Here is a 15,059-nt window from a genome sequence, read left to right as displayed (position 1 = left end):
TGTCTTTTTGCTTGTTATGATTGTGTTTCATTACCTTCCAACTAATTCAGTAAATATGAGAAATAAAGGTTACTCTAGATGTTTGAGGAAATTGTTTCAGATCACTGCCAAATATAATAAATTTTGCTCAAATTTTTCCAGAACCTGCAATAATCTGTCTTTAGTCAGATCTACACTAATTGGGGGGGAGAGAGAGAGGGGAATAATTGTAAGAGCAACACTATTTCAAAATAAGCCTTCTTTTCCAAGTCCAAAAAGTAATTTCTACACTGGTTTTGCACCCCTTCCAGCTGTGGATTTAGGATTACTTCTACTTCACATGTACACATTTCCAAAGAGAGAGAGCACCACTTTCTGCTCTTTCCTGAACTAAGAAACATGACATGCAAGAGAAAATACTTTGTATCAGCATCAAAATACATATATCAGACTCAAAGTTTGACTATGACTCACAAGCATCTGCTCCTTTTGCTTTTATTCAACTGTACTTACATTTTTAATCAAAAGGGCAGGAGAGTGCTGTTATCCTGTGTGGAACAACTTCAGCTGGACTGCATCCCAGTTTTAATATTCTATAATGACTAAGTAGGCATTTAGCAAAATCACAGATTGTCTAATGCTCTTACTTCTTATCAGTGTGTGCTTGAACACACAAACAGCTTAAAGCTCCACCAGAACTCTCCTGTTGCTCATCATAAATCTCATAATTCAGACAGCACGGCAGCAGCTGTTTAGACCACCACAGGGCTGACTTCCATCTCCAGGTTGCATTAATCCAAACTAAATCAGTGTTTGATTCTGTAAAGGGTGGCAGACACACTTCTCAACCCCGCCAGACTAAAGGGGAAGTCCTTGCTGCACAAGGTATCTCAGGAAGAGTTGCTGTGACCCAGCTCCGTTTTACAGATTCAGTTCTGCATCAGTGCAAGCTTAAAAGTCATCCTGCATGGCTATGTCTTGGTTTTGTACCCTTCAAGCACCAATGAACAATATACACATCTAGTTACAGTCACAGTACAGCTCACAAGCTGACTCAGTGTCAATATAAGACAGATCACATGTGCTGGTCCCAGCAGCTCCAAGACAGAATTTAATGAGATCGCTGCCATTAGCATTTGCCCAGTTCCTTCATGAACTTTAAAACAGAACTGCTTCCCTTTTCAGTTTTTTTCTTGAAAATGCTCCCAGCACCTTACTGCGTGACTTGGATTCAAGCTTAACATTGTTGCTCACTGAGAATTCAGCACTTTATAGGCACAAAGAGGGGAAACAAGCATTTCCCAACAGGAGACAGAAACATTATCACAGGTGTAGCAGGCCAAAAGTGCCTTGGACTGTACCCAGGCTTATGCTTAGGTGGAGATCATAACATTCATTACTGGAAAAAAAAAATCACAGAAAAAAACCAACCCCTAATAAAAAGAAGAAAACTACACAACCCATCACTTTCTTATTACCCAGGATATTTCATCCACCTTTCCCACTCACAGAATTTACCTCCAGGCATGTATGTATGTGACCCTCAGCTAAGCAAACTCAAGTAAGCTGCTGCAGGGGCTCACCTGACCAGCAGTGAGGAGCTTTTCCAGCATCAGCTGTTTGGCTCTGTGTTGAAGAGGAGAAGCTCCCCTTGCCAAACAGGGGATGGCTGGACCAGAACTGTTAATCACATTTGCTGCTTTGGTACAAGGAGGCAAACTCACAAGTAAACTTTCACAAGTGAAAAATATGCACTATTTTTCAGCAATTAATTTCCCAAGACAGATTTCCTTCCACCCACTTACTTCGCTTAAGCATTTAAAATCTTCCTCACAAGGGAGCTCAAATTCATCATGATATAAGTTCTCCTTGCTAAAGAGTCATGTATTTAGTATACCCTGAGCATTGCATCTATCTGATCACTAGCAGACTGCCACTGCCTTTCCTGCTTTGACTTGCCAACCACATCCAAGTTAGGGATTCACACAATTCTTCTGCCTGAAGCTCTGTCATGACAGTTTACTGCACATGGCATTTTATTACATATACATCACTAACATGTGTCCCTTGTAGGCTAGCACAGCTGAAGCATGGTGCTAAACAGGCACACATATTTGAGTTTCACTTTTTTTAAACCTCAGATAACTAATGGGGAAAGAGCCAAGGGGATGAGGAGAAGAGTAAAGGAGGGGAGAGTGTGGGAAAAGGCAAGCAAGATTTTTTTCTCATCTTTTTTCAGAGGGAAAATAACCAAAATATTTCCAATTTCTAATCTAACTTGCTCCTGGAAGCCTATTTTTGCAAATAAAAACCTAGAGAAAATAGGGAAAGTAGCGATATATCAGGAATGAAAGCATTTCTGTCTTTACCTTTATTTCTACAGGTTGATCTTGTTTACTGCTTTCCTCAGCCGGCTCCTCCTTGACATGAGCATCAATTCCTAGAGATTCGCTTTCGGGTGGGAGCAGCGCATCACTACTGGCAGTCCTGTGGCAGCTGTTGAACACCTGCTCCTCGCAGGCAGCCACACCTGGCAGGGGCTCTGTGTGAGCGCTCTCTCCTTCCCCGTTGGTCAAGCTGCCGTCCGTGGCCCCGTCCGGGAGCGGGGTGGACGCGGCCGAGCCGCGCTCCGGCGATCGCCGCTCCTCTTCCTCCTGCTCCGCCACGCCGTTGGCCGTGGGCAGCTGTGCAACCTGAGTTCTGTCAGTGTTACTGGTTCCCTGTGTCTGTAGTGAGTGCTGGGAGGGGAGTTTTGGCTGAGGTGATGGAGTGGACCCATATCTTCCTTGAGATTTAGTGATGTGGAGAACGGAGGGGTCTTTCTTGAAGTCGCTAGGGTTCAGTGAGCTAAAAAGACCAAGCAAACAAAGCATTGATGAGAGGAGAGGTAAATATGAACTTATCCTGAAAATCCTGGTATGGTAAATAGGAGAGTTGCGCCATATAACAAATTTCTCCCCAAAAAATCTTCTTTTTCCTGTGTTGATATTAGGAAGTTCTGAGACCTGAAATGCAATAAAACACTTACAAACAAGCTTCTCTTGCCAGAAACCCAGACCTCTGCCCGTTCTGAGCCATTGCATCCCTATGTGTCTTGAATCCCATGTGTATGGGAGATTTAGATTGGATATTCGGAAAAAATTCTCTGCTGTAAGGGCCATGGAGCATTGGAACATGTGGTGGTGTTTGCAGGGGTCTGAGGATGAGGGAAGAGATGAGAATGTTGACTCCACATTTCAGAAGGCTTGATTTATTATTTTATAATATATATTATATTAAAACTATACTAAAAGAATTGAAGAAAGGATTTCATCAGAAGGCTAGCTAAGAATAGAAAAAGAATGATAACAAAAGCTTGTGACTGACCGAGACAGTCCAGACAGCTGGACTGTGATTGGCCATTAATTAGAAACAACCACATGAGACCAATCACAGATCCACCTGTTGCATTCCACAGCAGCAGTTAATCATTGTTTACATTTTGTTCCTGAGGCCTCTCAGCTCCTCAGAAGAAAAAATCCTAAGAAAAGGATCTTTCAGAAAATATCATGGCTGTAGGAACAGGGTGCCCAGGGAAGACTTTGAGCCACCATCCCTGGAGGTATTTAAAAGATGTGAAGATGTGGCACTTGAGGAGGTGGTTTAGTGGTTTGGCAGTGCTGGGTTAACAGTTGGACTCAGTCATCTTTTGCAACCTAAATTTTTCTATTCTTAGCTCCATGAAACAGAGCAGGAAACCAAGAAACTGATAGATGAAGCAGCTTGCCCAAAGTGTCCCAGAAGGTTATTGACAGAAACGGAGCAAGGCTTGTGGTTTCCCAAGTCCTAGTCCACTGCTTAAACTAACAAATAGCCCATTCCCTAACAGCTCTTTAATTATTAAAAATTAATCAAATAAAATCAATCAAGAACATTTAGCATCCCTTTCCTTAGTTCAGATTATATGAGGACCTTTACATTTTTTTCTCATTTCCAGTTTCCTTTGTTTCCTTTGCTTCCTTAGCAATGTCCTTTTTTCATGCTGCATCTTTTCTGAAGATCTTTGTTCTCCAAAATTTGTCTCTGCTTTAAACATATTATCTCTTGTTCCTGACTGTCCCCTAACTATTCCTGGTATGGACTTCCATCTTCTGGAAGAATGAAAACTGCTTACAAACATTACTTTTACTCCTTATTTATAGGATACTTTACACAAATGTTGCAAATATATTCTGCACTTTTGTGCACACAGATAAAAAATAACTTACATTAGCTTTATCTTTTTCCATCATATAACAAAAACAAAAGTTTAAATCTCTTTTTCTTTAGTTATGTAAAGACTACACATTTTTTTTTATTAAATAAACTTAACTCCAGGATAAAATTAATATATGTTTTTCAGTTGCCTGCACAAAGAGGTTTAATTAACTTTCTGACATGCCTACATGCTTGTGGGCTGTACAGACTAATGAAAATAAGTTATTATAGTTAACAATCACAGTTTGCAGTTCATGAACATGCTACCTAGCCATTTCAAGATCCTTAATTAAACTGAAGTTCAGCTTCACAGAAGACATATTTTGTGGGTTGAGCTCATTCAAAAAAACAGGAATTACCTCCACTGGCTATGCAGGATAATCCAGAACCCAGCATGCTAATAATGAAAGTTTCTCATAAGCAGAGATCATAGACTTGAGTAGAATTTAGTCATTGGACAGGTATTACTGGTGTACCTAATAAATGATGCTGCCAAAAAAACCCTCAGCTTCCCATAGTCCACAAAATGTCCCTACTTGTAAAGGTCTACCAACAAGAAAGTTTAATTTCTCTCTTTATAGTTTCCTTTGATTGCATAATATGGAAGAAGTTCCTGCACAGCTCAGCAAGCAGGTCTAGGAGGAAGAAATGTAAGGCTCAGTGGTGCAGGGCACAACAAACCTGAAGAGTTTTCTTTCAGAAAGGTTAACATTATTTTTCTAAGGATACTGCACTGTTTAAAAGCTGGGTGATGCTTTGGAGGAAGACTGGAAAACAGAGTGATAGCAGGATTAGAGACTGGTGCTAAAAGAATTCACATGACCTCCAGTGCTGCAGTAATCTTGTTTTCCCATCTCTGAGAACCTGTCCTCACCAAGTGCAAGGCTCTGCCTAATGACAGAAGTTTCTTGCAGATGAAGCTCTGAAATTATTTCTATTCCAATGGACAAAAACACTTTCGCAATGCTCAGCTGCTTCCATATAAAGGATTAAATTTCACCCATCTTGAGGGGAAATTCTTTCAATGAAAGCCTTTTTACTCTGGCTCCACAGCAGGTCATGCATTCATGTACTCTGTTCTGCATCGTTCATTCACTCCCACAGGGGGCCTCCCTTCTGAGATCCAAGGGATTTCATGTCCCAAGGGAACATATGAAAACACATCCAAACCTTGCAATGCTCAACTCTTACTGGACAGTTTCTGTTCCTCTGCCATGGGCCTTCTGGAAAGTCTGTCTCTTTGTACAGAGCAGATATATTGGAAACTTCTGTTTCAGAGTTTATAATGCCTCCACTTAGAGATGCATCATGTGCATCTAATTAAAACACCCAAGAAACACCATTTGTAAAAGCAATGTTGGCTGTGGTTCTTTTTTCCCAAAGTTCCAAGTGTTTCCCATAAACCACAGAATTGAAACTCAAGAACAATGAGCTTTTCCACCAAAATCACCAAGTACTACAAAGCAAGCCACTTAGGGAATGTATGCCATACCACTACAAATAATTTGTGGAGTTCACCCTCTTCACATGAACAATTGAAGAAGTTAAGACAGTATGAAATTAAAACCAGTATTTCAGGTTTTTCTATTTGCTCATAAAAGTATTTTTTTCTCCTTCAAGAAAAGAAGTATTTAATATTAGCTTCAAATTGCTGACATTTTAAAATATTCAAATTAGCTTCAAATTATTTCAAATTGCTGACATTTTCCAGGTTGTTTTTAAAATACTGCAGGTTTCTTTTTTTTGTCTTTTAAAGGAAAATTAGGAATAATGAAAAAGCCTTATGAAAAAGCACACCTTGTTAAGCCAAATATACAACTGGCTCCCACTATTTCAAAACACATGCAGTTTTGCCATCAAGTCCTTTAGCAGAGATAGGATTGAGCTCTACCACAGTACCAATGCTCTTCCTCACAGTGATGCCTCTCAGGTTTTAGCTTTTCTATTTTTCAGATTCTGTGCTGCTTTGGTGTGTAGTTCTGAGCCTCATATTGGGGGATGGTGAGCTCTCCTCACAGAGTAGGGAAACAAAACAATTCCTTCTCTAGCTGGGGACAAATGATCCAAATTTCAGGCCCAAGAGCATAAACAATGTGGACTCAAGAGAGAAAAACAAGCAGGAGGGAACTTCATAAGCTGAAGCTATAATTGGACAATTAACCCCAACATGCCAATGGACCAGAATTTAACAAAGTGACTGGTCACGAATTTTGTGACCATTTTGGGTTCATCTGGGCTGTAGCCCTGGCTGGGCTCTTGTGCTGCCCAAGGTGGATCCATTGAGGCCTTCTAGTAAGTCCCTGATTTTTTCTTTAACTCCATCTAGCCTCTGTTCTAGGTCAGCCTTCACAAGGCATCAACAGCTTCAAGTTCCAAAAATCCCCACACAACAAACAGAGTTACAAACCAAACAAATTCCATCACATACCTGCCTCCTTCAAACCGGTTGATGAGATCTGACACTTTACTGGACTTTTCCTTTGTGACACTAGAAACAGCAGCAGGTGTCTCTTCCTCCATTCTTGGTTTCTGGTTTGTTAAAGCTTTATGCCTAGGGGTTTGGTATGTTGCCTTCTGCAGATGAATTGGCTTTGGAGGCACTGCAAAGAACAACAACAACAAACAAAAAAATCAATCACTTGTATTTCTTTGAGTTTCTAGAATACAGAATCATAGAATGTTTTATGTTGGAAGGGACCTTAAAGATCATCTAGCTCCAAACCCCCTGCCATGGGCAGGGACACTTTCTGCAAGACCAGCTTAATCTCACAAATGAGATTTTTGCATAAAGAACTCATTGCAGCAATGAAAAAGAGATACTCTTGGCTTTATTTAACCTTAAAGCTGCTTTAAAAATACAGGGACTTCATATAATTCTTCATTCACTGTTTGGTATTAAGGATCTTGTTATATTTCTTGACTAAAAGCTGAACCATATGCTACTTTAACAAGCTAGAAAATTAGGGAGTTTTCTTGTTTTATTTCTGCGTGTTTGTTTTCATAGTGTACTGTAGTAAATACGTATGAGAAGTTTATGATTGCAGATTTTGTAATAAAAAAGAATTAAGCACAAAGGAAAGACAAAGGAAATTGCTGCCCCAAAACTCTGGTGCTCTCATTCTTTACCTTATCCCTTGTGACCTCAGTAATAATCATCAGTAGAAAAGGTATTTGCCTGCAGCTTTAAAATTCCCTTACTCACTGAACCTTTGTCTAATTATACTGCTGAAAACCTTCCCCCCTGAAAACATTTTTTTTATTCTTCATTTTTCCCCATCCTTACCATAAGTCCTTCTAATTAGATTGTTGATGATAAGCCAGTGCTTAATAGAGCAATGACTAGAACACAAAAGACAAGGTGACACATAAAGCAACCGAAGTCACAGCACTAAAATCTTTAACTTTAAGCAACCATGCAGCATTTGTGGGCAACAAAAGCACATCACAGTCTGGGCCCAAATGCATTCCACCTTTGAGCAATGAATGTCCAGCTCCATCAAAAGGAGAGACTTGATGGAAAAGGACCTTAATTCCCGAGAACACTTGCTCATTCCCACACACATCCCCAAAACATACCGTGGGAGCAGCAAAAGCATTTGATATGAATTTGGAAAAAAGTAATTGAAAGGCAGGCATAAATTGGCAGGGGTAGGCAATATCCTGCCAGTGGAACCAGTGCCCCAGGGGCTCAAGCACTGCTCCACAAGCACCACATTCCACTGGGGCACTGGAAAACCTGCCAGTGAGCAAGGGAAGGGAAGGAGGACTTGAACTGGCTTTTTTTACTGCTCTTGTGGTAGGGACAAAAGCTCCAGTACAGGATACACAATAGGTGGATGTCGAAACTAAATTCCTTGCATTGCTGATGCCAGAATATCTTCCTAACTTATCCGGGAAAACCCATGCACCACAGGAATGATCTAAAATCCCATCAACCAACATTTGAAAGGGAAGTTAAGAAATTCTTTCAAATATATTAATCATAGATGGTGATAAACTTGAAGAAGTTTGTCAAGTTTATAAAGAAGTTTTACATGTGATTAAGGGCAATTTTTCATTTCTTCCCTTCATTTAATTTATAGGTAATACAGGAGGCAATATTTGTCTGTATTTCCAACAACCTAATTGCAGTTTAATGGGATTGCAGTGATCACTACAGTCTGAAAAGTACCATGAGAGACTCTATGCAGAAATGAATTTACCATAAAAAGCTTTAGACTTCAATCCTATAAACTGCAAAGGCTGACAGACGAAACAATCAGAGGGAGAAGGAAGACAATTACTGCAGGTCAGATGCTTTTGCTGTGCAGATGTGCATCCTCAGTCCTCAGAAGTTTTATATTTATTAACGCATGCGAAAAAAGCAAGATTGGGGAAGGATGCAGTAATGCTGCTCTTTTGAAACAGTTATTTGCAACCCTGAAACAAGCAGATTATTAAATTGTGCAACTGCTTCAGTGTCTGCAGCCCCTCCTGAGCAGCCCCATGCAGCCCTGCTGCAGCTGCAGTGCAGTGGAACAGCTTTCCCCAAATTCCCTCTCCCCAGGGATCCCGGGCAAGGCCTGGCAGAATGAGGCCAGCGAGCATCCCGTAATTGTCCCAGCACTGAATAGCTCCCTGTGCTGACAAAGCCATGGGACAGCTGAGCCAGGGAGACACCAGCAGGCTGGGGAACAGCAGGACACACCATTGATCACAAGCACATCCCCTCGGGGAGGAGGGGGACTGCAAAGGGGACACGGAGTGGATTTGCTGACCAGCACCACAGCAATGTGTAGGAACACTCCTTCCTCTTGCAATGGACTCTGTATAACCCCCAGCCCTGGGAGATCTGTTATGCAATGGACTCGTAGAGCTCTCCAATTCTTCTGTACATCTCATGAAATGTTAACAATCCTCACAAGGATATATTAAAACTGCTAAACTTGAGGGAATTAATGTCTACTGATAAAGCAGAAGGAATTAGTTGGCAGCTATTTTTATACTGGACCCACTGGGACAAAAATCAAATTCTAGGACATTTTGTGGAAGTGTCACAAACTTTTGCAGCTGAAAAACCACAGCTAAGCACATATGGCAAGCAATGAGGAACCTCTTGTCAAACTGGACAATCCCCATATACTGAAAATCACTTTAATGTCTTCAGAAGACAACCACAAACCAAGCAGTCAATTCACTTAAGCAAAATATTTTATTCCTTACTCCCTATCAGCACCTACCAGACTGCATTTCCCCTACCAGCTGCTGCTGTAGCTAGTGTAGAGTTCAGAAATAGTGCCATGGAGAAAGAATAGTCACAAGATCAATGGAAAGAAAAGAATCAGTAGTGTAAAAAAAAAGCAATCCACAACCCTCAAACCTTCCTGTAAGGTCAGCCTTGTTAACAGGGATTATGGAAAGCAAATTCTATTAATTCTTTCCTCAATGTACTTCTGTAGTGTTTTGTTTTAATCAGATTATTTTTCAGTGTGCACAGAGCAAGGATCTTAAGCAGAAAAAAAGAGAAAAGACTGCCCTATTGTAGTAACCTGCATAATACAGAGCTCTGTTTGAGTCTATAAATACTTTTGCCTCTGTACTGCAGAATTTTGAGCTCATTAGGAGATATGAACTGCTTATTCTGCCCAAAGAAAACCCTTCCATATACTGAGGTAGCAGATACTGTACACAGCTACCAAAATCAAGATTTATGCTGCAGTGCCTGCCTGTGCATTCAACTTTGCATATATACATAAGGAAATGTCAGGTAATGCTTTATAAATGGCCCAAAAGATACAACCACCTTTGCAGACTCCAAAGCATATCAGCAAAGGTAATTAATTTCTTGTCTTAGAAAGTATAATGTGTTCAATGGTTAAAAATGCTGCTATACCTTGACTCAGTGAAAATGAAGTTAAAAGTTCCTGTGGTAAGCAACTACAGCTCTCCTGGCTGAGTCATCCATCATCACCAGGAATATCAAATAAGCACTGCTGAATAGATGCCAAAGATTTATACTCTTAAGAGCAATATGAAGTAACCAGTAACCTAAGCACAGCAGGAAGAGAGAAAAAAAAATCATCTTGTCCTTGAGATGTGCGTTTCCACATTTTTGGTTCATGCCACAAGAAGAATCTTTCAATTGTATATCAAGAGAGAAGACCAAGAATAATCAGATATCTCTTGTTCTCTCATTTGTCGTCTTCACTGAGATAATTTGGGGATTTTTTTTTAGTTTTAGTTTAAAAGAGACTTTGTAGCAGGTTTCTTAAAGGACCACCAAGACTGGAGAAGCCTACTTAGGAACAGCTGTCAGTTTTAGTTCCACTCACTTCCATTCAATTTAGTTTCATTTGCCAGGGAAGTAGAGGCTATATCTCAGACCTTTAAGAGGTCTCCCAGCTTTTTAAAGCCCAGGCCACTGTCAGCTTTTAACCACAGACTATATAATAACTGAGAAAGGAAGGCAGGATTCATGGTACACAGCAGATATGCAGCTAAAATTGAATGCCAAAGTTTAAGTGTTGAATCGGTTGCATCCTAATCATTTCACAGTAGCACAAACCAGGCCAACTTTTGGAGTGGAAATTCACCTCCAACCCAAACAAAAATGCCTCTCCAGCCTCAGCAGGAGACTCATAAGTACTCCTAGGCTCTCATTAGAAAAATTTAAATGAGCAACTGATGCACAGTCTTGAACTGACAAGGCACTTCACTGCTTTGAAGAAGTGTTGGCATTTCCACATATTTTGCATCCTTCAATAAAACTGCTTGGTACAGACAGCAGTTTCAGTGCCCAGTATTTAGCAATTTGACATCATGAAAGAACTGATGCAAGAGGATCAAAGAGCAAGGAATAGAAGAAACTAGGGGGAAAAAAGACAATTTTTTATGTGTCACTCTACATGAACTCTGCTATTGCAAGGTTCAGATGACTACCCAAATATTTGTAGGTAAGGGCAAATTTCAAATTATTTAACAACTTACTTCCTCTCTTGTGGATTCATATGTGATAGCATATTTTGCTATTTCCACTGACTGCCTCCAGCGTGGATTAGTCCACTTTATCAGGGAATGCACTGCACTGGTGCAAAGGCAAAGCAGCACATCTCACAGCTGGTACAGACACAGCGGGTACAGACACACAGTCTCTGACTGCTTTGCTCTGCAGCCCTGACTCCTTTGCTCAACTCCCTCATCACCTTTACAGCCAGTTTCAGGCTTTGCTCCAAATTTGTTCCAAAGATTTTCCTGAATCAAACTCTGCTCCAGACAGAAATCTGACACATGAATTGCTGACTTGTTGATGGAAGGAATTACTGGGGAACAAAAACTGATGGAAGGAATTATTGGAGAACAAAAATTCTGCTATTACTGACAGTGTATCAAACAGGTTTTTTACTCCTTGAAATGCCAGGGGGAAAAATTAAAATGAAAATAAAGAATTTTATATTGGATTGCGTGCAGAAATTTATTCACTTGACCTAGATACCCTAAATGAACTGTTTCCAAATACTTTAACTGCTTCTCAGAGACCAAGTAGAGACAAAAGTATAGGGTTCATTTGAAGTACAAGATTTTGAACATTTTTCCTCAATGTTAAAACTCTATTTCCCTTAATAAAGTAAATTTTACTGAAAATGGCTGTACCACACTTACAAAACAACTTCAAAGTCATGTTTATATCTCTCATTTTAATTATTTTGGTAGGTTAGATGAAGGTCATTTTGCAGTTAGTTCCTCCACAACCAAATACATTGGCATTACAATTCAGGTCTGTCATCTTGTTTCCTCTCACTATTAAAGGCCACTTAGTATTTGCATGACTAGAATAATCATACGGAAAAATGTTTCCTGCTGCTAAAAACAAAAAACATTTTTGTACCTCTGCATGAAAGCTCTTCAAAAAAACAGTGGCCACTTTTAAACCAATAAACCAGAGCAGCCTAGTTTGTTTAGAACATTTAGTCTCCCAAATGCCTCTCTCACTAATTCTGGTTTCTTTTGCTTCAATTCAATAAAAAGCCAAACAAAAGATACAGTATAAAACTTCCATCTGATGCACATACTTAATATTATTAAATGGAGAGTGAGCCATGAATAAAGGAGACACAAAATACTATTTACAACAGTATTATTGAATTCTGTCTACACAGCTGCATTTCTTAGACTACCACACTATTCCTGGCTGTGGCACATTTTGGAGCACACAGTATTGACAAACAAAAGGAAACATGGCTAGGAAAGATCAACAACAGCTGTGTAACTTGAATGAATGAGGTCCAATAATATAAAACTCCTAATTTATCTAATAGCTAAAATTTTATAATAAGTGTGTTTGCTCTGTTTTTGAAAGGCTTTAAATCTTTTTATTGATAGCACATTTCTATTTATCCATTAATTACTTCTAAAATATTTTTCTTAGGAAGAGCAAATGTTCCCTTTGCTGTAGAGAATTAATTCCAGAGACCTAGGAAATGGTGCAGAAAGGCTTCTCAATAAGTAATGTTTACATATGACTGGCAAAAAGTCTTAGTTTAGTTAACAATACTGGCAAACGTTCTGTAAAAACAAATAAACAGAAAACCAGCTTTATTTTGCTCTCATTCTCCTGAAGGAAACAAAACTTTCTTGACACCTCTAAGAATTTCTTCCTGCCCTTAACTCTAAGACAAACTCAGGACTGATGCAGAATTCTTCAAGGTGCATTTTCCCATTGAGTGATACAGATATTTTTGACTCCACTACATGATGACTCTGTGTGATTCTAGCTTCTGTACTTGATTTAGATGTGCTCTACTACTGGGTTTGTGTGACCAGGTTTTGGTAGCTGGGGGGACTACAGGAGTGGTTTCTGTGAGGAGCTGCCAGAAGCTTCCTCCATGTCCAACAGAGCCAATACCAGCCAGCTCCAGGATGGACCCACCACTGGTCAAGGCTGAGCCATCAGAGAAGGGAGTAACACCTCTGTGATAACACATTTGAGAGGGGAAAAAGGTTATTGCACAGATATGACTGTGCTGAGAAGAGAGGAGTGACAATATGTGGGAGGAGCAACTTTGCAGACACAAGGTCAGTGCAGAAGGGGGACAGTTGCTGGAGCTGGGATTCCCCCACAGCCCATGGTGAGGCAGCTGTGCCCCTGCAGCCCATGGAGGTCCATGGGGTCGCAGAGATCCACCTGCAGCCCATGGAGGTCCATGGGGTTGTAGAGATCCACCTGCAGCTCACAGAGGTCCATGGGGTCAGAGAGATCCACCTGCAGCCCATGGAGGTCCATGGCGTTGCAGAGATCCACCTGCAGCCCATGGAGGGCACAGGGGTTGCAGAGATCCACCTGCAGCCCATGGAGGGCACAGGGGTTGCAGAGATCCACCAGCAGCCCATGGAGGGCACAGGGGTTGCAGAGATCCACCTGCAGCCCATGGAGGTCCATGGGGTCGCAGAGATCCACCTGCAGCCCATGGAGGTCCATGGGGTTGCAGAGATCCACCTGCAGCCCATGGAGGTCCATGGGGTTGCAGAGATCCACCTGCAGCCCATGGAGGGCACAGGGGTTGCAGAGATCCACCTGCAGCCCATGGAGGTCCATGGGGTTGCAGAGATCCACCTGCAGCCCATGGAGGGCACAGGGGTTGCAGAGATCCACCTGCAGCCCATGGAGGTCCATGGGGTCGCAGAGATCCACCTGCAGCCCATGGAGGGCACAGGGGTCGCAGAGATCCACCTGCAGCCCATGGAGGTCCATGGGGCTGTAGAGATCCACCTGCAGCCCATGGAGGTCCATGGGGTTGCAGAGATCCACCTGCAGCCCATGGAGGTCCATGGGGTCACAGAGATCCACCTGCAGCCCATGGAGGAGATCCATAGTGGAGCATGTGGATGCCTGAGAGGAGGCTGTGACCCCATGGGAAGCCCACACTGGCGCAGGCTCCAGGCAGGGACCTGCAGACCCAGAGAGAGAGAGAAGCCCACTCTGGAGCAGGATTTCTGGCTGGGTTTGTGACCCTGTGGGGAACCTGTGCTGGAGCAGGCTGTGCCTGAAGGGCTGCACCCTCCACTCATGCTGGAGCAGCTCATGGAGAGCTGTAGCACACAGAAGGACACACGCTGGAGAAGCTCATGGAGAACTGTCTCCCATGGGGGGCACCCTGAAATTTGTTATGTTGCTTAATCAGTAATCAGTTTGTGATCTTCCCCCTGTCCTTACCTCAGCTCAGGAGCCTTTTGTTATCTTTTCTCTCCCCTGTCCATTTGAAGAGGGAACTGATAAAATAGCTTTGGTGAGTACCTGGCATTCAGCCAGGGTCAGCTCTCCACATCTGGTTTTCTGTAAGTAATTCTCATTTCTGTCTTATCAGCACTGTGTCTCAGAATCCAATGCACTGAGCAGCACTATGATTTATGCCTTCAAAACTCACTTCTTTTTTTAACTTTTAAAATAATCAAAGTTCCTATTGCCTGTCACCTCTAAAAGATATCAGTCCAGATTTTATTTGAATTCAAGATTTCTGGAATGTAGTGACTCTTAGCTGTGATCAGCCACGGCAGAATCAACAATATATTACCAAGAAGGCCACATTAAAAGATGGTTTAAGTCAATATAAATAGTAATTTTATATGTGTATGGTTATACATAGATATTTATACATATATGCTTATAAAGTGTGTATATATAAAGTATGTATATATATACATATACACACAGGTGTATATATACTATTATACTATATATATATACACACTATTATACTATATATACACACACTATTTACTATATACAATTATACTATTTACTATATAGTATTTCACTTTAAAAGTAAAGATATTTATGGACAGAAACAGAGAGAAAGGAGATCTGATTC

General features: G+C 41.2%; 1 protein-coding gene across 5 annotated transcripts in view; it reads right to left on the bottom strand.

Moving 5' to 3' along the window:
• The window catches only part of FGD4 (FYVE, RhoGEF and PH domain containing 4), a 99,791-nt gene that overhangs the window by 21,058 nt on the left and 63,674 nt on the right, over window positions 1–15,059 (bottom strand). For all 5 annotated transcript variants that reach the window (XM_064737676.1, XM_064737711.1, XM_064737694.1 and 2 more), the window contains exons 3-4: window positions 6,644–6,815; window positions 2,349–2,826 (exon numbers count right to left, since the gene is read on the bottom strand). In XM_064737676.1, coding sequence (XP_064593746.1) covers window positions 2,349–2,826; window positions 6,644–6,815 — 650 coding nt within the window. The remainder of the gene's footprint in view (window positions 1–2,348; window positions 2,827–6,643; window positions 6,816–15,059) is intronic.

This window comes from Zonotrichia leucophrys, chromosome 1A, assembly GCF_028769735.1.
Source record: "Zonotrichia leucophrys gambelii isolate GWCS_2022_RI chromosome 1A, RI_Zleu_2.0, whole genome shotgun sequence".
In the NCBI taxonomy this organism is placed as follows: domain Eukaryota; kingdom Metazoa; phylum Chordata; class Aves; order Passeriformes; family Passerellidae; genus Zonotrichia; species Zonotrichia leucophrys.
The sequence above is the reverse complement of the archived record's forward strand: the minus strand, read 5'-3'. Positions and strand labels throughout refer to the sequence as shown.